At 38.5% G+C, this 24646-nt stretch overlaps 1 protein-coding gene and 1 pseudogene across 1 annotated transcript; both read right to left on the reverse strand.

Annotated features, from left to right (window-relative positions):
* Window positions 1–209: 209 nt before the first annotated feature.
* On the reverse strand, window positions 210–2868 carry LOC122291971 (G-type lectin S-receptor-like serine/threonine-protein kinase LECRK3). The gene has a single exon (XM_043100046.1). The coding sequence runs from the start codon at window positions 2796–2798 to the stop codon at window positions 360–362; it is 2439 nt and encodes an 812-aa protein (XP_042955980.1). The 5' UTR covers window positions 2799–2868; the 3' UTR covers window positions 210–359.
* Window positions 2869–5243: 2375 nt separating this feature from the next.
* On the reverse strand, window positions 5244–6579 carry LOC122291175 (annotated as a pseudogene).
* Window positions 6580–24646: the final 18067 nt, after the last annotated feature.

Consider the following 24646-nt stretch of genomic DNA (forward strand, 5'->3'; position numbering starts at 1 on the left):
TTTTGCCATTTGAGAAAATTGTCACCGGTGAGAAGACTAGAGACAAGGACGAGGCTAGGGGAGTCAGAGGGATGAAGAAGATATGGGGAGGGAGGAGGGTCGGAGGAAGAAGCCATGGAAATGTGAGAGGGAGGATCGGTTACGCTCATACCATGTCAAGAATTCAAATTTTGTATGTCTGAAACTTGATTTTCACATTGAGAGAGGAATCAAATAAATAGATACAAGAAATAAATCTATCTAAAGCAACTAGTTGAGTATGGTATGAATTTATAATTATAAAATTAATGACTAATTTCCTAAAATTGTGGTGTTACAAAAATGGGGAAGATCGTTGCATGATTTGGGGTTGTGAGCTGTCAATATGGTGGAACAAGAACTTCGACAACTTCGTCGAGCATCTGTGTAACCTTCCTCATCGTTGGTCTAAGAGATGGGTCTTCCTGAATACACCAAAAAGCGACCTTCACAAACTTCTCCATCCTCTTTCTGTCATCCAACGCCTCCGCATCATATTCAAGCAAAGCATCTAATGTTCCTTCCTGATAACAATCATAAGCCCAATCAGTCAAAATTGCTTTGTCTTCCAAATCCGACTCCATACATACGCTTTTTCGGCAGCAAATGATCTCTAGTAGCACGACACCATAGCTATAAACATCCACCTTGGCTGTGATCGGCATATGCCTAAACCAATCAGGTGCAACATAACCTTTGGTTCCTCTAATGGCAGTATTGGTATGGCTCTGGTTCATCATCAAAAGCTTTGCCAATCCAAAGTCGGCAATCCGAGCGTTGTAATAGTCATCAAGGAGTATGTTCTGAGGCTTTATATCGCAATGGATGATCGGGCTGCTGCACTCTTCATGTAAATACAAGAGTCCCCTTGCAATCCCAATAGCAATTTCGATTCTTCGATTCCAACTGGGTTTCAGGTCTCCAAAAAGAAAACCTGCTAAAGTGCCATTGCTCAAGAATTCGTATACCAGCAGCCGTTGTTGGCCCTCATCACAAAATCCAAGCAATCTAACCAGGTTCTTGTGATGTGTTTGGCCAATCACACTGACTTCTGTTCTGAACTCTCTCTCACCATCTTGGAACGAATTATTTAACTTCTTGACTGCCACATGAACGCTAGAACCCATTTGTATTGTTCCTTTGTAAACGACACCAAAAGCCCCCTTTCCCAATTCTTCCTTAAATCCATCTGTGGCTTCTTCAAGCTCTTTGTAAGTAAAACAACGCAAATTCAATTGCACACTACTAGCATTTGCGATAATTTTTGGTTGCTTGTTGTGGTAAATGAAGGAGAAACGTCCTAGACAAACTGCTACAATTAATATTACGATAACAAAGGCAGAACCACCAAGAAGCACTAACCCAATGAGGATCAAAGTATGCTGGTTCTTCTTCTTTGGTTCTGGATACTGATCAGAAGGAGGATCCGGCACCGGCAGGGTGGAATTATTTTTCCTGATTTTGATGAGAGCTTTCCCCCCGTTAAGGCTACTATCTACTCTTCCGTTTGAGAGAGGTAGCTTCTTCTTCCAACAGCTATTACCTAATCTGAAAATGGCAACAGCACACATACAGTCTTCCAGGCAAGATTGTCTGCACTGATTTTCAGTACAAGGCCTCAACAGCGCGTAGTCAGAGCTTGGCCAATCTGTATTTGTTAGGTCTTCCCATGTATAAAGATCTTCTCCAGGGGGGCTTAGCCGGTCTTCTTCACAGCCTGGTATGAAGTCCGGTTTGCAGCTACCGTACTGGTCATCTGGATCGAGTAAGGAGTATCCCCTGGGGCATCCACACATCGGTCTTCCATCTGCCTTCAGAGTACAGATACTGTTATACCCGCAAACGCCAATACCTTCGCTAACAAGACTGGCAACACAGATATTTTCTGGTAGAGACCAGAGAGGACTCCAGCTTCTGTTGCTGTTGGAAGCCTTTGGGTGAGAATATAGGGTAAAAACTCCATCAAAGTTAAGAGTTGCTCTAAAGTAGAAATCAGCACTTGATTCTACCGGTTGTCCCTGTGTTAGACGGACTTGTTGGCCATTGTCTCTCAAAATAAACATGTAGCCTGATTCGTTAAAGACCAATACTCGACCGGGACTTGATGGATTAGGATCACCGGAGGAAGTGGTCCCACTAGCATAGTATGCTTCATTAGCGTAGTCGGTCGGCAAGTTTACGGTAACAAGCACAAGATTTCCATCTTGTTGCAAACGCAGCCGAAACCTCCCTGTGGAAAAGTTGGTCTCTGATTGTCGAGATGAAAGCACCCCTCCCCTTGTCAGATTTTGTGTAGGCAACAGCGTATCGGTGGGAGTCGTGGGACTATTGAAACTCTCCCATACCGTAGTAAATTCTCTATCTTGAAGCACAAAGTTCCCTTCGTCGGTCATAACACCAGAAGCTACAGTACCAATAATGGTCTGAGAGCTCCATAACTGTTGGTCTTGAGGGTCAGTAAGTACTAGGCCACGGTCAGCAGTAAGCTCCACTTTTGATCCCCGTGGTGCAGGCTTATCTCCATTTGCATACCAAACTATGGTCCTGTCTGGTATATTAGCAAACCAGATGGAAAGTAGGAAGAAATCCTTATCACTGTGTGGGCTAAATCCAAAGGCAAAATCACCAGAAGGAGATAGCCATGAAGAGCTATTGGCAGCTGCAATGAGAGAATCTCCAGCAGTAATGTTACCATTACTTTGAGCAACAGTAGAAATCGGTAGCAGAATTAGCAAGGAAACAAGAAGCCAAGGAGGAAGGAAAGCCATTGCCATTGCCATCACAAAAATGAGCTAGACACAGATTTTAATTGCCTTGTCGCTAGAAAAGGTACTGTTGTTAGTCAAGCATTTAAGACTAGTCTTCTTTTCAATATTGGCTTCAATGATGGACCACGTTATAAGGTCTTGGTTTCAGATAAGTTTTGAAGCATGCCATTGGAAGTCTATTTCAGCTGTTACGTACTCAAATTTGTCACAAAATCGTTGGAAGTCTCTCTGTATGACTCCAGTGGGCCTAGTCCTTGCATGAATTTTCCTGCTGATTAAACTGCGAGGGCTGTTGCATCAATAATTACAATAATGTGAAAAGTAAAAAATATATATATTTGACTAAAAAGTAACAAGTTAAATTCTAAATAATTTTTTGGTCTCATTTTGAAATAAAAAATTAAAAATTAAATAAAATATTATTAGTATACAAATTTTTAATATAATTTTTATTTTAAAATTTGAAAAAAAATTATTTATTATATTTTATTTAAAATTTTGAAAAAAGGCATGAATTTTTATAGTTAAAATTAGTGCTTTGTAACTGTTTGATAATGCAAAGTTCTGTCGTACGGGTATAGCCAAAGGAAAGGTCAGGAGAAAAAAAAACTTGCCAAGTTCTTGGAAATACCTACAAGGAAAATAAGAGTGACAAGAATAGTTGTAACCCTACCGGTACGTTGTCCATTCTAATCCAGATTTTCTCGGAAAAAACCAGAAGAAAATATCCAAGTGATTTGAGACTAGGAATGATGCCACTTGCATACAGAATACGGTTGACCGATACCTCCATAGAAGATTGTACAAAACTAAACTAGAAAAGAAATGTCAATATTAGTATTTTTTTATTATTATTTAAGGGGCTGGTCAAAAGTATGGGTGGTGCAGTAGGCCCCGCACTCTGCTGTCCCAGCCCAGTCCACCAGATACCGGTAGGTATACCGTGGAGAAGGGTTGATTTGAGAAGAAGACCTCCTTTTTGAATTGTATAATTTGAGAAACACAAATATTTGAATAATTTTAAAACATTTATTTGAATTTTTTTTTCACTTTTTCCTATGCATGATTGAATAATTCCTAACCCACAAATATAACATAAAATTTATTTTAAAATATTTAAAATTAAGAATTTGAAGAGTTTATAAAGATAGGTAGTCCACAATCTTCCCCATCATAGCAATCATCTAAAATATTACCTCGGGGACATATACAATTAGCCAATAATTAAGTTAATATTGCATTTCAGAATGTATAGAAAAGTACGGACATTAATCATCAACCATGCAATGAGTCATACCCCATGTATAGTATAGACTTTTGTGTCTACTCACGCTTTGAAAAAAAAAACTCAATAGTTGAGGAGTAATCTGAAAAGAAAATTATGGAAATTACTCTTGAAATTATAATTACTGATGAGATTATTAAATCACTTTGAACCCAATTTAATAGTTTATTGGGAAAAAGAAACGTTGGCAATTCTTGAAATAAGTACTTTAATAATTTTATAACTAATAAAAAGTTAATATAAATATTTAAAATGCATTTTGTGATACTTTATACGATAAGGATAAGGGTAGGAGGTGTATGAGATTTCACATTGTTTGGAAATGAAAACTTCTTGCTCTTTATAAGGTTCCAATGGAGCTCCAATTGTATCACTAACTAGTGCTTTTAGAGTATAGGTCATGTAGTTTCAACCTTCTATTGGAGCATTACACATCTAGACTCCATACTTTTTTTTTTATTGATTTTAGTGGCTTAATTTCTCCTTTCTCATTCTAATGTTTTTTCATTTTTTGGCAGTTGAATGATTTGGTTTTCTGTGTGTGGTTTGTAAAAAGGCAAAAGAGCATGAAGGATGAGAATAAGGAGGGTGAAGAGACCATAACTTCTTGTGAAGTGGCAGTTATTTCATGCTATTTCTTCATATAAGAATTGCATGCACCCATTTCATTGGATGTGCATGAAAATTATTACAGCACCGAGTCTTATATAAAGGCCAATTATTCTGGAGCTTCTATACCTACCACATTGAACACTAGTTCAGTTGCTGGCCATCACCACCAACACTAACAGCCTTTGCACAACCAATCTTTGGCCAATTATTCGGGATCTACCCTTGAATTCATCCATTTACTAGGGAAGCTTATGTCGTCCGGTACATCAAAATCACACATGATGTTGTTGTAATCTGCAAAAGATTAATCAGATGATATTTTTAATGCACTAGGTGGCATAATCTTTATTGAAACAGAGAGAGTTATGGAGAATTGTATAATTGTATATTTTTATCTATCTCAAACTATACAAAGGTGGCCTATATATAGTTGAATATGGCCAAAGTAAATAAGGAAATACAACTAATAGGAAAGATTCTAACCTAGCATAATTAAAAGAAATTAAGAATATGATCTAATATTCTAAAGATATTCTAAGATACAAATAATACACTGGTGGCGAAGTCAACTGGAGTTTGGAAACAAGATCACCAAGCTGACCAGGTGTATGTGATTTCGTAAAAATGTCAATAAGATTATCTTAAGAAGAAATTGAAAGTAACTAGAGGACACCTTGCTAAAGATGGTAGTGGATGAAGTGACAATCAATCTCAATATATTTGGTACGCTCGCGAAACACATCATTGTGCGCAATCTGGATGGCACTACGATTATCACGGTAAAGAGGAGAACTTAGTGATTGAGGAACACTCATATTTGTCAGAAGCCAGCGTAACCACAAAAGTTCAGATGTCGTATCTGCGAGGCACGATACTCAGCCTTAGTGCTAGAACGGGCAACAACGGATTGTTTCTTACTATGCCATGAAATCAAAGAAATACCAAGTAAGAAACAATAACCAGTGGTGGAGCGACGATAAGTAGGATCACCAACCTAATCTGCATCAGAATAGGCCTGTAGCTCTACAGAGGAGTGAGATGAGAAGCAGACCATGAAACAGAGTACCCTTGATGTAGCATAAAATTCGAAGAACCGCAACAAAATGGATAGATCGAGGTGCGCTCATAAATTGACTGACCAAATGAATAGCATATGAAAGGCCTGGTGAGAGTAAGATAAATGAGACTGCCAACTAACTGTCGATAAAGTGTTGCACCTGCAAGTGGGGAACCATCAGTGGCCACGAGCTTAGTATTATACTCAAGGGGACTAGTGGCTAACTTGCTATCTGTTAACCCAGTTTTGGAAAGTAAATCAGAGGCATATTTGGCTTGACTGAGATAATAACCATCCCGACTCGAAGTAACTTCAAGGCCGAAGAAGTAGTTAAGATGTCTCAAATCCTTCATCTCAAAATTCTAACTAAGAAAAGTTTGAAGATCTCAAATACCAACAATATCATCACCAGTAACAATCATATCATCTACATAGAGAAGAAAAAAGGATAGTACCTGCCCCTGTAGTGTGAAGAAAGAGTGCAGAATCATATGGGCTAGAAAGAAAGCCTTGTTGAGAAACCACTAACTGAAATTTCTCAAACCAACCTCGAGGAGCCTGTTTGAGCCCATAAAGTGACAAAGATGACAAACTTTATGTGGAGAATGCTCATAGCCAGGTGGAGGCCGCATGTAAACTTCTTCAGTAAGATCACTATTAAGGAATGCATTTTTAACATCCATTTGAAAAAGTTTCAAATGTCGAACAGCAGCAACTGCAAGCAAAGATCTGACAGAGGTAAGTCTACCAATAGGAGCAAGTCTCCTCATATTCAATCCCGTACTCCTAAGTGAACCCCTTTGCAACAAGTCGAGCCTTGTAGTGTTTAACTGATCCATCTGCTCGAGTCTTGATTTTATAAATCCACTTACATCCCACTGTAGTTTTGCCATGAGACAAGTCCACCAGATCTCAAGTATGTGTTTTGATAGGAGCATTCAATTCATCAGACATAGCTTGCTGCCAGAGAGGGTCAGTACAAGCATCACGATAATTGTGAAGTTCGTGGAGGGTGGTAAGGACAAAGAAACAATGATAATCACGAAGATGAGTAGGAGGAACACTTACCCGATTGGAACGACTAGGTTCAGGGAGTGGAGAAGACTAAGGAATGGGTAGTGTGGCAGGTGGTCCATCGAACGCATCAACTGGATTGGGTGCAGCAGTGGGAGAACTGTATGAGGAGCTCAGAATCTCTGCAGAAGAGTCAGAAAATAGAGCAATAGAGGGATCAGTGAATATGAGTGAGTGATTAGAAGAGGAATAGGAGAACGTGGATAGACTAGAAAATGGTTTGTGTTCCTAAAACTCCACATGATGAGAGACTCGAAGACGTTTGGAGATAGGATCATAACAACGATAACTTTTTTGAGTCAAGCCATAACCAAGAAAACAACATAATCAAGAACTGGGTTTAAGTTTGGTCCGTTCATGAGAAGGAAGAGTAACAAAACAGGCACAACCAAAAACTCGAAGTAAGAAATAGTTAGGAACCATACCATAGAGAAGCTCATAAGGATATTTGTTATGAAGTATAGGTAAGGGTACCTGATTGATTGTGTACACAGCAGTAAGAGCAGCTTCACCCCAAAACTTTTCAGGTAAAGAAGCAGAAAGTAAAAGAGATCTTACAGTATCAAGGATATGACGATGTTTTCCTTCTGCACAACCATTTTGTTGAGAGGTATAGGGACAAGAATGATGGGACAGTGTGCCTTGTTGATTCAGGAACTCAAGGAGAGTTTTGTCATTGTATTCCATGGCATTATATGAATGAAAAACTTTAATGGTATGAGAAAATTGAGTTTGGACCATTTTGTGAAAAGTTTGGTACACACGAACAAGCTCAGATCGATGTTGTAACAAGTATAGCCATGTATAATGAGAATAATCATCAACAAAGATACAAAATAACGAGATCCCCCCTCAGTAGGAGTGGGTGCAGGACCCCAAATATCAGAGTGAATAAAATCAAAATGTGCAGTCGAAAAGATTCACTTATATTAAAAGATAAATGAGTTTCTTTTCCAAGGTAACAGGAGACACAATCAAAAGACTCAAACCCTATAGAACCTAGCCGAGAATGTCATAAATGGGAAGAGATGGCAACAGCAACAATGGAGAGAGACAGATGGGATCGAAGCTGCAAAGAAGCGAGCTCAAACAGATGTCCAATCTTATGGCCTATCCTAATTAGTTGACCCGTACGTGGATCATGCACATCAACACCAGCATTAGAAAATGTAAGCTTAAGACCTAATTCACAAAGTTGAACAACTGAAAGGAGATTTACGGACAATTTGGAAACAAGATAAGTGTTGTCAACAGATAAGGTAAGGGAGGAAATGGACCCAATTTGACTAACAGGTAAATGAGAACTATCAGCACTATATATGATAGGATTGGGTGACAAAGTAGATTTTTGTGAAAAAATGGTGGAATCAAAAGTCATGTGATTGCAACATGCAGAATCAAAAAAACCAATGAGATGTAACTGAGGTGACAAACAAAGCACTAGAAGACCAAGATAAAACCTAATGAATTAATGCCTCAATGTCAGCAGTAGTGAGAGTAGTGGATACTAAAGAAGGCATAGCAGCAAACTCAAGAGCGAAGGAGCAGTTGGAGCCACTGCAGTAGCTTGCAACAAGAGGGCCCAAGACTGATTTTTATTCTGCAATTTGTGACATTTCGTAACGGAGTAACCTGGACATTTGCAGTATTTACAGATGATAGTCTTTAAGGACTGAGAAGGAAAATGGCCCGAGGCTAGAGAAGACCCAAATGTAGTCTTAGCGATGGCAACAACAACAGAATCCTGAGTTTGCATCTGCACGGTGGAACAACGATTCTCTTTGGAAATAAGTTTAGCAACTGTTGTTTCAAGTGTGGAAAGAGGTGTGCGATGCAAAATAGAGGCCCGAGTAGATTCAAAATTCTGATGAAGTGCGATCATAGAATGCATAAACTTTCGACGATGATGGTAGATGGCAAACAACTCGATGTCATTAGAACATTTGAGTTGGGGATTTGCAGCAGACAACTGTTCCCAAAGATTATTAACTTGAGAATAGAAATCAGCAATGGACTGACCTGATTCCTGATGCAACTGATAAAGCTTAGTCTCAAGCTGAGATTGCAACGAAGCATCATGAGTGCAGTTGTAGCGTTTAGCAAGAAAATCCCAAGCAGCTTTAGAATTACCAAGCTTGGGAAGTAGGCTATGAATGGATGGAACAAAAGTATTGATAAACTAAGACAACATCTTATAATGAATACTATGCCAATCTTCAAGCCAGTAGCCAAACACATCAACATTCTAACCATCTTGTTGCTTGGGTCCAAGAATATCACCAGAAACATAGCGCCACAATTTTCGGCCTTTAAGAAAAACTTCCATATTTTGAGCCCACATGTTATAATTAGAGCCATCATTTTTGGGCCGAATGGGCCGAATGAGGTTGGGAAGCTGATGGAGAGGCTGGGCACTTGTGGCGCTTGGATCGACGCGTAGAAATTGTGAGCGACGCTTAGGGGCGTGTGCGGCAGCGGAGCAAGACACGGTTGACACAGAAACGTCGATAAAATTCTCGTGACTCCTCTCAGGATCGGATTTGATGAAAAACTGAGTGAAAAAATAAAAAAAAATTCGTGGTAGGACTTCTGTCAAGTGCAAACAAAAAACCACTGATGGTGGAACGAGAAAACACCAGAAAAATACCGTGCACAGACAACAAAAAACTCAAATGAATGGCTGTGATACCATGTTGAAACAGAGTGAGATTTGGATAATTGTATAATTGTATATTTCTATCTATCTCAAATTGTACAAAGGTGGCCTATATATAGTTGAATATGGCCAAAGTAAATCAGGAAATACAACTAACAGGCAAGATTCTAACCTAGCATAGTTACATGAAATTAAGGATACGATCTAATCTTCTAGAGATATTCTAAGATACAAATATATACACTAACAATCTTCTTTAGTTAAATCAAGGTTTAGAGATTGAAGGATTATAGATCCAAAAGGTAACCATCAATGGTCACAACTTCTACATGATTTGGTATGGGTATAAAGGTATACAAGTTTTGTGCTGAAACTGTTGGCAACTAATAAAGATATTATTAATTGTTAGCTTTTGGATTCTAATGTTTGATCATAATAGTACTGACGTTCTGGAGTAAACCAGAAAGATGCGGAAAGTATCAATGCGAAAATGCTTCATTATTTCAAGTTCAATTATGCAAGGGTGAGTGAGGGGGATAGAGAGAAAGGGTAGTAATACATCCTGTGTGGCTGTAAAGGTTCTGTTCTACCTCAAACTAGAAGGTCCAAAGTTCATAAGATATACATGGTGTTCTGAAAAGAACATAATTAATTGTACAAAATAAAGTACTAATTCTCACTCCTTCCATGCCCATCACACATAAGGCCACATGTAGAACAGTAGAAGTCTGAGGAAGCATATATTTTTTTTTATAAAGATTAAAAGAAAAAAGACTCTAAAAAGCTAAAACAATCTTTGCATTTCTCTGCAGAAAGTAAAATTGAATACTGAAAAAAAAGTAATAACAAATGGATATAATGTGGTAAGGAGAGTGTAAGAATCTATGTAACATAATGACTTATAACCTATGCCATTGCAAGTCTATTTCAGCTGTTATGTACTCACATTTGTCACAAAATCGTTGGAAGTCTCTCTGTATAGACTCCAGTGGGCCTAGTCCTTGCATGAATTTTCCTGCTGATTAAATTATTTTTTGCAAGTAATCGTTAAAATATTTCCGGAAATTGTCTTCAGATATTGAGTTTATTAGCCTGCTAACGATCAAATTTTGGTCTCATTTTGAAATAAAAATTAAAAATTAAATAAAATATTATTAGAATACAAATTTTTAATATAATTTTTATTTTTAAATTTGAAAAAAAATTAAATTATTTCTTATATTTTGTTTAAAATTTTGAAAAAAAGGCATGAATTTTTATGGTTAAAATTAGTACTTTTATACTATTTGATAATGCATAGTTCTGTCATACTGGTACAGCCAAAGGAAAGGTTGGGAAAAAAAACTTGCCAAGTTCTGGGAAAATACCTACTGGAAAAAAAGAGCGACAAGAATAGTTGTAACCATACCGGTACGCTGTCCACTCTAATCCAGATTTTTCCCGAAAAATCTGGAAGAAAATATCCAAGTGATTTGAGGCTAGGAATAATGACACTTGTGTACAGAATACGATTGACCGATACTTTCGTAGAAGATTTTACAAAATTAAACTAGAAAGAGAGCTCAACACTAGTATTATTTTTTATTTTTATTTTTATTTTTTAGGGGCTGCTCAAAAGTATGGGTGGTGCAGTAGGCCCGCACTCTGCTGTCCCATCCTCATCCCTGTCCACCAGCTACTGGTAGATATACTGTCGAGAAGGGTTGATTTGAGAACAAGACCTCCTTTTTGCATTGCATGATTTGAGAAACACAACGCGTCTAGAGAAATTAAAATTTGAATAATTTTAAAACATTTATTTGATTTTTTTTTTCTCTTTTCCCTCTGCGTGATTGAATAATTCCTAACCCACAAATATAACACAAAATTTATTTTAAAATATTTGAAATTAAGAATTTGAAGAATTTATAAAGATAGGTAGTCCACAATCTTCCCCATCATAGCCATCATCTAAAATATTACCTCGGGGACATATACAATTAGCCAATAACTAAGTTAATATTGCAGTTCAGAATGTATAGGAAAGTAAGGACATTAATCATCAACCATGCAATGAGTCATAGCCCATGTATAGTATAGACGTTTGTGTCTACTCAAGCTTTAAAAAAAAAATACTCAATAGTTTATGAGTAATCTGAGAAGAAACCTATGGAAATTACTCTTGAAATTATATTTACTGATGAGATTAGTAAATCGCTTTGAACCTAATTTAATAGCTTATTGGGAAAAAGAAACGATGGAAATTCTTGAAATAAGTACTCTAATTATTTTATAACTAATAAAAAGTTAATATAAATATTTAAAATGCATTTTGTGATACTCTAAAAAGGATAGTACCTACCCCCGTAGTGTAAAGAAAGAGTACAGAATCATATGGGCTAGAAAGAAAGCCTTGTTGAGAAACCACTAACTGAAATTTCTCAAACCAAACTCGAGCCTGTTTGAGCCCATAAAGTGACGAAGACGACAAATTTTAAGTGGAGGATACTCATAGCCAGGTGGAGGCTGCATGTAAACTTCTTCAGTAAGATCACCATTAAGGAATGCATTTTTCACATCCATTTGAAAAAGTTTCCAATGCCGAACAGTAGCAACTGCAAGCAAAGATCTAATACATGTAAGTCTAGCAATAAGAGCAAAAGTCTCCTCATAGTCAATCCCGTACTCCTAGGTGAACCCCTTTGCAACAAGTCGAGCCTTGTAGTATTTAACAGATCCATATGCTCGAGTCTCGATTTTATAAATCCACTTACATCAGACTGCTGTTTTACCATGAGGAAAGTCCACTAGATCTCAAGTATGTGTTTTGACAAGAGCATTCAATTCATCAGACATGGCTTGCTGCCAGAGAGGGTCAGTACGAGCATCACGATAATTGTGAAGTTCGTGGAGGGTGGTAAGGACAAAGAAAAAATGATAATCACGAAGATGAGTTGGTAGTTGGTCCATCAAACACATCAATTGGATTGGGTGCAACAGTGGAAGAACTGTCTGAGGAGCTCAGAATCTCTACAGAAGAGTCAGAAAACAGAGCAATAGAGGGATCAGTGAATATGAGTAAGTGATTAGAGGAGGAAGGGGAGAACGTGGATAGACTAATAAATGGTTTGTGTTCCCAAAACTCCACATCACGAGACACTCGAAGACATTTGGAGATAGGATCATAACAACGATAACTTTTTTGAGTCAAGCCATAACCAAGAAAACAACAAAACCGAGAACTAGGTTTAAGTTTGGTCCGTTCATGAGGAGGAAGAGTAACAAAACAGGCACAACCAAAAACTCGAAGTAAGAAATAGTTAGGAACCATACCATAGAGAAGCTCATAAGGATATTTGTTATGAAGTATAGGTCAGGGTACCTGATTGATTGTGTACACAGCGGTAAGAGGAGCTTCACCCCCAAACTTTTCAAGTAAAAAAGCAGAAAGTAAAAGAGCTCTTACAGTATCAAGGATATGACGATGTTTTCCTTCTGCACGACCATTTTGTTGAGAGGTATAGGGACAAGAATGATGGCACAGTGTGCCTTGTTGATTCAGAACTCAATGAGAGTTTTGTCATTGTATTCCATGGCATTATACGAATGAAAAACTTTAATGGTATCAGAAAATTGAGTTTGGACCATTTTGTGAAAAGTTTGGTAAACACGAACAAGCTCAGATCGATGTTGTAACAAGTATAGCCATGTATAATGAGAATAATCATCAACAAAGATAACAAAATAACGAGATCCCCCCTCAGTAGGAGTGGGTGCAGGACCCCAAATATCAGAGTGAATAAAATCAAAATGTGCAGTCGAAAAGATTCACTTATATTAAAAGATAAATGAGTTTGTTTTCCAAGGTAACAGGAGACACAATCAAAAGACTCAAACCCTATATAACCTAGCCGAGAATGTCATAAATGGGAAGAGATGGCAACAACAACAATGGAGAGAGACAGATGGGATGGAAGCTGCAAAGAAGCGAGCTCAAACAGACGTCCAATCTTATGGCCTATCCTAATGAGTTGACCCGCTCGTGGATCATGCACATCAACACCAGCATTAGAAAATGTAAGCTTAAGATCTAATTCACAAAGTTGATCAACTGAAAGGAGATTTAAGGACAATTTGGAAACAAGATAAGTGTTGTCAACAGATAAGGTAAGGGAGGAATTGGACCCAATTTGACTAACAGGTAAATGAGAACTATCAGCAGTATATATGACAGGATTGGGTGACAAAGTATATTTTTGTGAAAAAATGGTGGAATCAAAAGTCATGTCATTGCAACATGCAGAATCAAAAAAAACCAATGAGATGTACCTGAGGTGACAGACAAAGCACTAGAAGACCGGGATAAAACCTAATGAATTAATGCCTCAATGTCAGCAGTAGTGAGAGTAGTGGATACTGAAGAAGGCATAGCAGCAGACTCAAGAGCGAAGGAGCAGTTGGAGCCACTGCAGCAGCTTGCAACAAGAGGGCCCAAGACTGATTTTTATTCTGCTATTTGTGACATTTTGTAACAGAGTAACCTGGACATTTGCAGTATTTACAGATGATAGTCTTTAAGGACTGAGAAGGAAAATGGCCCGAGGCTGGAGAAGACCCAAATGTAGTCTTAGCGATGGCAACAACAACGGAATCCTGAGTTTGCATCTGCACGGTGGAACAACAATTCTCTTTGGAAATAAGTTTAGCAACTGTTGTTTCAAGTGTGGAAAGAGGTGTGCGATGCAAAAGAGTGGCCCGAGTAAATTCAAAATTCTCATGAAGTGCGATCATAGAATGCATAAACTTTCGACGATGATGGTAGGTGGCAAACAACTCGATGTCATTAGAACATTTGAGTTGGGGATTTGCAGCAGACAACGGTTCCCAAAGATTATTAACTTGAGAATAGAAATCAGCAATGGACTGACCTCATTCCTGATGCATCTGATAATGCTTAGTCTCAAGCTGAAATTGCAACGAAGCATCATGAGTGCAGTTGTAGCGTTTAGCAAGAAAATCCCAAACAGCTTTAGCATTACCAAGCTTGGGAAGTAGGCTATGAACGGATGGAACAAAAGTATTGATAAACTAAGACAACATCTTATAATGAATACTATGCCAATCTTCAAGCCAGTAGCCAAACACATCAACATTCTAACCATCTTGTTGCTTGGGTCCAAGAATATCACCAGAAACATAGCGCCACAATTTTCGGCCTTTAAGAAAAACTTCCATATTTTGAGCCCACATGTTATAATTAGAGCCATCATTTTTGGGCCGAATGGGCCGAATGAGGTTGGGAAGCTGATGGAGAGGGTCGGCACTTGTGGCGCTTGGATCGACACGTAGAAATTGTGAGCGACGCTTGGGGGCACGTGCGGCAGCGGAGCAAGACATGGTTGACACAAAAACGTCGATAAAATTCTCCTGACTCCTCTCAGGATCAGATTTGATGAAAAACTGAGTGAAAAACCAACAAAAATTCGTGGTAGGACTTCTGTCAAGTGCAAACGAAAAACCACTGATGGTGGAACGAGAAAACACCAGAAAAATACCGTGCACAGACAACAAAAAACTCAAATGAATGGCTGTGATACCATGTTGAAATAGAGTGAGATTTGGATAATTGTATAATTGTATATTTCTATCTATCTCAAACTGTACAAAGGTGGCCTATATATAGTTGAATATGGCCAAAGTAAATCAGGAAATAGAACTAACAGGCAAGATTCTAACCTAGCATAGTTACAGGAAATTAAGGATACGATCTAATATTCTAGAGATATTCTAAGATACAAATATTTACACTAACAATCTTCATTAGTTAAATCAAGGTTTAGAGATTGAAGGATTATAGATCCAAAAGGTAACCATCAATGGTCACAACTTCTACATGATTTGGTATGGGTATAAAGGTATACAAGTTTTGTGCTGAAACTGTTGGAAACTAATAAAGATATTATTGATTGTTAGCTTTTGGATTTTAATGTTTGATCATAATAGTACTGACGTTCTGGAGTAAACCAGAAAGATGCGGAAAGTATCAATGCGAAAATGCTTCATTATTTCAAGTTCAATTATGCAAGGGTGAGTGAGGGGGAAAGAGAGAAAGGGTAGTAATACATCCTGTGTGGCTGTAAAGGTTCTGTTCTACCTCAAACTAGAAGGTCCAAAGTTCATAAGATATACATGGTGTTCTGAAAAGAACATAATTAATTGTGCAAAATAAAGTACTAATTCTCACTCCTTCCATGCCCATCACACATAAGGCCACATGTAGAACAGTAGAAGTCTGAGGAAGCATATATTGTTTTTTATAAAGATTAAAACAAAAAAGACTCTAAAAAGCTAAAACAATCTTTGCATTTCTCTGCAGAAAGTAAAATTGAGTACTGAAAAAAAAAAAAGTAATAACAAATGGATATAATGTGGTAAGAAGAGTGTAAGAATCTATGTAACATAATGACTTATAACCTATGCCATTGCAAGTCTATTTCAGCTGTTATGTACTCACATTTGTCACAAAATCGTTGGAAGTCTCTCTGTATAGACTCCAGTGGTCCTAGTCCTTGCATGAATTTTCCTGCTGATTAAATTATTTTTTGCAAGTAATCGTTAAAATATTTCCGGAAATTGTCTTCAGATATTGAGTTTATTAGCCTGCTAACGAAAAACTTTTGGTCTCATTTTGAAATAAAAATTAAAAATTAAATAAAATATTATTAGAATACAAATTTTTAATATAATTTTTATTTTTAAATTTGAAAAGAAATTAAATTATTTCTTATATTTTGTTTAAAATTTTGAAAAAAAGGCATGAATTTTAATGGTTAAAATTAGTACTTTTATACTATTTGATAATCCATAGTTCTGTCATACTGGTACAGCCAAAGGAAAGGTTGGGAAAAAAAACTTGCCAAGTTCTGGGAAAATACCTATTGGAAAAAAAGAGCGACAAGAATAGTTGTAACCATACCGGTAAGCTGTCCACTCTAATCCAGATTTTTCCCGAAAAATCTGGAAGAAAATATCCAAGTGATTTGAGGCTAGGAATAATGACACTTGCGTACAGAATACGATTGACCAATACTTCCGTAGAAGATTTTACAAAATTAAACTAGAAAGAGAGCTCAATACTAGTATTATTTTTTTTTTTTTTTTAATTTTTAGGGGCTGCTCAAAAGTATGGGTGGTGCAGTAGGCCCACACTCCGCTGTCCCGTCCCCGTCCCTGTCTGCCAGCTACTGGTAGATATACTGTGGAGATGGGTTGATTTGAGAAGAAGAACTCCTTTTTGCATTGCATTATTTGAGAAACACAATGCGTCTAGAGAAATTAAAATTTGAATAATTTTAAAACATTTATTTGATTTTGTTTTTTTTTTCTCTTTTCCCTCTGCATGATTGAATAATTCCTAACCAACAAATATAACACAAAATTTATTTTAAAATATTTGAAATTCAGAATTTGAAGAATTTATAAAGATAGGTAGTCCACAATCTTCCCCATCATAGCCATCATCTAAAATATTACCTCAGGGACATATACAATTAGCCAATAACTAAGTTAATATTGCAGTTCAGAATGTATAGGAAAGTACGGACATTAATCATGAACCATGGAATGAGTCATAGCCCATGTATAGTATAGACTTTTGTGTCTACTCAAGCTTTAAAAAAAAAATACTCAATAGTTTATGAGTAATCTGAGAAGAAAACTATGTAAATTACTCTTGAAATTATATTTACTGATGAGATTAGTAAATCGCTTTGAACCCAATTTAATAGCTTATTGGGAAAAAGAAACGATGGAAATTCTTGAAATAAGTACTCTAATTATTTTATAACTAATAAAAAGTTAATATAAATATTTAAAATGCATTTTGTGATACTGTAAAAAGGATAGTACCTGCCCCTGTAGTGTGAAGAAAGAGTACAGAATCATATGGGCTAGAAAGAAAGCCTTGTTGAGAAACCACTAACTGAAATTTCTCAAACCAAAGTCGAGAAGCCTGTTTGAGCCCATAAAGTGACGAAGACGACAAAATTTATGTGGAGGATGCTCATAACCAGGTGGAGGCTGCATGTAAACTTCTTCAGTAAGATCACCATTAAGGAATGCATTTTTAACATCCATTTGAAAAAGTTTCCAACGTCAAACAGTAGCAACTGCAAGCAAAGATCAAATAGATGTATGTCTAGCAATAGGAGCAAAAGTCTCCTCATAGTCAATCTCGTACTCCTAGGTGAACCCCTTTGCAACAAGTCGAGCCTTGTAGTATTTAACTGATCCATCTGCTCAAGTCTTGATTTTATAAATCCACTTACATCCCACTGCAGTTTTACCATGAGGAAAGTCCACTAGATCTCAAATATGTGTTTTGACAAGAACATTCAATTCATTAGACATGGCTTGCTACCAGAGAGGGTCAGTACGAGCATCACGATAATTGTGAAGTTCGTGGAGGGTGGTAAGGACAAAGAAACAATGATAATCACGAAGATGAGTTGGCAAGTGGTCCATCAAACACATCAATTGGATTGGGTGCAGCAGTGGAAGATTAGTTTGAGGAGTTTGGAATCTCTGCAGAAGAGTCAGAAAACAGAGCAATAGAGGAGGAAGGGGAGAACGTGGATAGACTAATAAATGGTTTGTGTTCCCAAAACTCCACATGACGAGACACTAGAAGACGTTTGGAGATAGGATCATAACAACGATAACTTTTTTGAGTCAAGCCATAACCAATAAAACAACATAACCGAGAACTAGGTTTAAGTTTGGTCCGTTTATGAGGAGGAAGAGTAACAAAACAGGCACAACCAAAAACTCAAAGTAAGAAATAGTTAGGAACCATACCATAGAGAAGCTCGTAAGGATATTTGTTATGAAGTATAGGTGACGATACCCGATTGATTATGTACACAGCAGTAAGAGCAGCTTCACCCCAAAACTTTTTAGGTAAAAAAGCAGAAACTAAAGAGCTCTTACAATATCAAGGATATGACGATGTTTTCATTCTACACAACCAATTTCTTGAGAGGTATAAGGACAAGAATGATGGGACAATGTGCCTTGTTGATTCAGGAACTCAATGAGAGTTTTGTCATTGTATTCCATGGCATTATCTGAACAAAAAATTTTAATGGTGTGAGAAAATTGAGTTTGGACCATTTTGTGAAAAGTTTGGTAAACACGAACAAGCTCAGATCGATGTTGTAACAAGTATAGCCATGTATAATGAGAATAATCATCAACAAAGATAACAAAATAATGAGATCCCTCCTCAGTAGGAGTGGGTGCAGGACCCCAAATATCAGAGTGAATAAAATCAAAATGTGCAGTCAAAAAAGATTCACTTATATTAAAAGATAAATGAGTTTGTTTTCCAAGTTAACAGGAGACACAATCAAAAGATTCAAACCCTCTAGAACCTAGGTGACTTTGGGAGGCCAAAAGACAAACACGAGGTATAGAGGCATGACCTAGCCGAGAATGCCATAATTGGGAAGATATGGCAAGAGCAACAATGGAGCGAGACAGATGGGATGGAAGCTGCAAAGAAGCAAGCTCGAACAGACGTCCAATCTTATGGCCAATCCTAATGAGTTGACCCCTCTATAGATCCTGCACATCAACACCAGCATTAGAAAAGGTAAGCTTAAGACCTAATTCACAAAGTTGACCAACTGAAAGGAGATTTAAGGACAATTTAGAAACAAGATAAGTGTAGTCAACAGATAAGGTAGGGGAGGAAATGGACCCAATTTGACTAACAGGTAAATGAGAACTATCAGCAGTATATATGATAGGATTGGGTTACAAAGTAGATTTTTCTGAAAAAAATGGTGTAATCAGAAGTCATCTGATTGCAACATGCAGAATCAAAAAAACCAATGAGATGTACCTGAGGTGATAGACAAAGCACTAGAAGACCGGGATAAAACCTAATGAATTAATGCCTCAATGTCAGCAGCAGTGAGAGTAGTGGATACTGAAGAAGGCTTAGTAGCAGACTCAAGAGCGAAGGAGCAGTTGGAGCCACTGCAGCAGCTTGCAACAAGAGGGCCCAAGATTGATTTTTATTCTGCAATTTGCGACATTTCATAACAGAGTAACCTGGACATTTGCAGTATTTACAGAAGATAGTATTTAAGGACTGAGAAGGAAAATGGCCCGAGGCTGGAGAAGACCCAAATGTAGTCTTAGGGATGGCAACAACAACGGAATCCTGAGTTTGCATCTACATGGTGGAACGACGATTCTCTTCGGAAATAAGTTTAGCAACTGCAGTTTCAAGTGTGGGAAGAGGTGTGCGATGCAAAATAGAGGCCCGAGTAAATTCAAAATCCTCATGAAGTGCCATCATAGAATGCATAAACTTACGACGATGACAGTAGGTGGCAAATAAGTCAATGTCGTTAGAACATTTGAGTTGGGGATTTGCAGCAGAGAACTGTACCCAAAGATTATTAACTTGAGAATAGAAATCAGCAATAGACTGACCTAATCCCTGACGCATCTGATAAAGTTTAGTTTTAAGCTGAAATTGCAACGAAGCATCATGAGTGCAATTGTAGCGTTTAGCTTTAGCATTACCAAGCTTGGGAAGCAGGCTATGAATGGACGGAACAAAAATATTGATAAACTAAGACAATATCTTATAATGAATACTATGCCAATCTTCAAGCCAATAGGCAAACACATCAACACTCTCACCATCTTGTCGCTTGGGTCCAAGAATATCACCAGAAACATAGCGCCATAATTTTCAACCTTTAAGAAAAACTTCCATATTTTGGGCCCACATATTATAATTAGAGCCATCATTTTTGGGCCAAATGGGCTGAATGAGGTTGGGAAGCTTATGGGTGAGGCTAGGCCCTTGTGGCGTGTGGATCGACGCGCAGAAATTGTGAGCGATGCATGGGGGCATGTGCGGCAGCGGAGCAAGACATGGTTGACACAAAAACGTCGATAAAGTTCTCAGGAGTCCTCTCAGGATTGGATTTGATGAAAAACTGAGTGAAAAACCAACGAAAATTCATAGTAGGACTTCTGTCAAGTGCAAAGGAAAAACCACTGATGGTGGAACGAGAAAACACCAGAAAAATAGTAGTATTATTTTATAGATCTTATTAAGATAGATTTAACTTTTTTAAGTTTAAATGGGTTTAACTTTTTAGATTAAAATGTATGAATTGAGTTTAGATGGGTTTTGTTGAGTACTGTGGAGTCTGGTCCACACCGCTCGAGCTGAGGCATTGGCCGCTCGAGCGAAGTCAAACAGATTCAAACGCTCGATGTTAGCTCGACAGTGAGCTCGAGCAGAGGTAGAAGGAAGTTTTACTCAAGCGGAGGCATTGGCCGCTCGAGCGAATTTAGGCAGAGTTGAACGCTCGATGCCAGCTCGACAGTGAGCTTGAGCAAAAGTTCGCTCGACGCGTGCTCGACACGCCGCTCGAGCGAACATGCATTTTTAGGGTTTTTCCGCCGTTTGACTATATATATGATTATTATATCATATGGTCGTACTGTAGAAAACTCTGTGGACGTACAGTGAATGATCCATCATTGTAGTGTGATATTCCTCAATAATAAAATCCTCTGCAGCTCCCGTGGACGTAGGCAATTTGCCGAACCACGTAAATCTTGTGTCGTGTGTGATTTTTTTTTCTCATTCCATATTTTTCTTTTCAATTCATTGTCATCGTTTTTCACAACAATTGGTATCAAGAGCCAAGGTTCGGGTCTGAGAAGAAACGATGGCTGGAGAAGAATTGAAGGCATCGGGGATCGAGAAGTTTGATGGCACGGATTTTGGATACTGGAGGATGCAGATAGAGGACTACCTCTATGGGAAGAAACTTCATCTTCCACTATTGGGAAAGCAACCAGAAAAGATGGATGATGCTAATTGGAACCTGTTGGATCGACAGGTTCTGGGGGTTATTCGATTAACCCTGTCGAGATCCGTTGCACACAACGTCATCAAGGAGAAGACGACTGCGGATCTCATGGCGGCTTTGTCAGGTATGTATGAAAAGCCGTCAGCGAATAATAAGGTACATTTGATGAAAAAGTTATTCAATTTAAAAATGGCAGATGGTATGTCTGTTGCACAACATCTGAATGATTTTAATACTATCACAAATCAATTGTCGTCTGTTAAAATTGAATTTGATGATGAGATATGTGCACTGATACTATTGGCTTCACTACCAAATAGTTGGGAAGTCATGAGAATGGTTGTCAGTAATTCTGCTGGTAAATCTAAATTGAAATATGATGATATTCGTGATTTGATTTTGGCTGAGGAGGTGCGCAGGAAAGATTCAGGTGAGACCTCGGGTTTGAGTTCAGCTCTAAATGTTGATTCTCGAGGGAGATCACACGACAGGAACTCAAACATAGCAAAATCAAAATCAAAGTATAGGGACAAGAGCAAGTCGAGGCCTGGTCAGCAGGCAACTTGCTGGAATTGTGGCAAAGCTGGCCACATAAAGAAGAACTGCAAAAACCCTAAGAAGACCGAGAATGATAGTGCTAATGTGGTAACTGAAGAAGTACAGGATGCACTATTGCTTGCAGTTCATAGTCTAGTTGATGACTGGATACTGGATACTGGATACTGGATTCAGGAGCTTCCTTCCATACATCTTCCCACCGGGAGCTAATGCAGAACTATGTTGCAGGTGATTTTGGGAAGGTGTATTTGGCTGATGGAGAGGCTTTGAACGTAGCGGGGATGGGAGACATTGATATTGCACTCCCTGGCAAGAACAAATGGACCTTGCAAAAGGTCAAGCACATTCCTGAGTTGGAGAAGAACCTCATTTCTGTTGGGCAGTTCGATGAGTGTGGTCATTCAGTGGTGTTTTCAGATAGCACCTGGAAGGTCACAAAAGGGGCATTGGTACTGGCTCAGGGTAAAAAAACTGGTACACTATATATGACTACTGGTTTAATTGACACTATTGCTACTACCGTTGCAGAGAGCACAGCAGATTTGTGGCATTGCAGGCTTGGCCATATGAGTCAGAAGGGTATGAAAGAACTTCTATCTAGAGGCAAGCTACCAGAACTGAAGTCAATTGATCTCAGTATGTGTGAGAGTTGTGTTATGGGGAAACAAAAGAAGGTCAGCTTCTTGAAAAGTGGCAGGACGCCTAAGACAGGAAGACTGAATCTTGTGCACACAGATGTGTGGGGTCCTTTCCCAGTGGCATCTCGTAGAGGTTCTCGCTACTATGTCACGTTCATTGATGACCATAGTAGGAAGGTATGGGTTTATTTTTTGAAGAATAAATATGATGTATTTAATGTGTTCAAAATTTGGAAAGCCATGGTTGAAACAGAGACAGGCTTGAAAATAAAATGTTTGAGGTCTGACAATGGTGGTGAGTATGTTGATGGTGGGTTCAAGGAGTATTGTGCAGCTCTGGGTATCAGAATGGAAAGACCATTCCTGGGACACCACAGCAAAATGGAGTTGCTGAGCGTATGAACAGAACCATTAATGAGCGTGCTAGAAGCATGAGGTTGCACGCTGGACTACCACCCACTTTCTGGGCAGATGCAATCAGCACTGCCGTTTACTTGATAAACAGAGGGCCATCAGTTCCACTGGATTGTGGATTGCCTGAGGAGGTTTGGAGCGGGAAAGAGGTCAAATTTTCTCACCTTAAAACTTTTGGTTGTCTTTCTTATGTGCTTATTGATTCTGATGCTCGTAGTAAACTTGAGGCTAAGTCAAAGAAATGATATTTCATTGGCTATGGAGACGAGGCATTTGGCTATCGTTTCTGGGATGATCAGGGTCGGAAAATCATAAGAAGCATAAATGTGATTTTCAATGAGAAAATTATGTACAAGGATAAGTCTAGTACAGCTTCTGCAGTAGCTCCTCAGGAGTCCGAGTTTGTAAGATTTGATGACCTACCAGAGGTCACAGTGCAGTGTAGAGATGTGAGTGACGGGGAGAGTGGGTCCAGTGCACCCATTCCTATTATTCCGCAGACAGTTTCAGAACCGTCCACTCCTACAGTTGCAGTTCGCAGGTTAGTTAGGACTATACGTCCTCCACAGCGTTTCTCACCTACTTTGAATTACATTATGTTGACAGATGGTGGAGAACCGCAGAGTTACAAAGAAACCTTGCAAGATGAAAATTCTAGCAAGTAGGAGCTGGCCATGAAAGATGAGATGGATTCCCTGCTAGGGAATCAGACATGGGAGTTGACAGAACTTCCATCAGGAAACAAGGCATTACACAACAAGTGGGTGTACCGGGTGAAAACTGAGCATGATGGCAGTAAAAGGTACAAGGCCAGACTTGTTGTAAAAGGCTTTCAGCAGAAGCATGGTATTGATTACTCTGAGATCTTTTATCCTGTGGTGAAGATCACAACCATCAGGATGGTACTGGCTATGGTTGCTACTGAAGATTTATATCTTGAGCAGTTAGATGTGAAGACAGCTTTTCTTCATGGAGACCTTGAAGAAGACATCTAGATGCACCAACCTGAGGGGTTTGTGGTACAGGGAAAGGAAGGTTCAGTTTGCAGATTGAAGAAGAGCTTGTATGGCCTGAAGCAAGCTCCTAAACAGTGGTACAAGAAATTTGATAACTTCATGCACAGTGCAGGGTACATTAGATGTCAAGCAGATCACTGTTGCTATGTCAGGCACTTTGACAATTCTTATATTATTCTGCTGTTGTATGTGGATGACATGCTTATTGCAGGGGCTAGTATTGATGAGATCAATAATCTGAAGAAACAGATGTCAGAGCACTTTGCAATGAAGGATTTGGGAGCTGCAAAGCAAATCCTTGGCATGAGAATTGTCATAGATAGAGTCAGAGGTACGTTGAGACTCTTACAGACTGAGTATGTGAAAAAGGTACTCAGCAGGTTTAATATGGACAAGGCCAAACCAGTTGGCACACCCTTGGGCAGTCACTTCAGACTCAGCAAGAATCAGTCACCTGAGTCAGAGGAGGAACAAGATTACATGAGTAAGGCTCCTTATGCCTCAGCTATTGGTTCACTTATGTATGCTCTGGTTTGCACAAGACCGAATATTGCCCATGCAGTGGGAGTTGTGAGTAGATACATGAGTAACCCAGGAAAGCAACATTGGGAAGCAGTGAAATGGATTTTGAGGTACCTAAAGGGCTCCTCAGAAACCTGTTTGTG

The sequence above is a fragment of the Carya illinoinensis genome, chromosome 13 (assembly GCF_018687715.1).
Source record: "Carya illinoinensis cultivar Pawnee chromosome 13, C.illinoinensisPawnee_v1, whole genome shotgun sequence".
In the NCBI taxonomy this organism is placed as follows: Eukaryota; Viridiplantae; Streptophyta; class Magnoliopsida; order Fagales; family Juglandaceae; genus Carya; species Carya illinoinensis.

Excerpts from the sequence above, each read along its gene's own strand:
- LOC122291971 (XM_043100046.1), bottom strand. The coding sequence starts at position 2,798 with ATGGCAATGGCAATGGCTTTCCTTCCTCCTTGGCTTCTTGTTTCCTTG.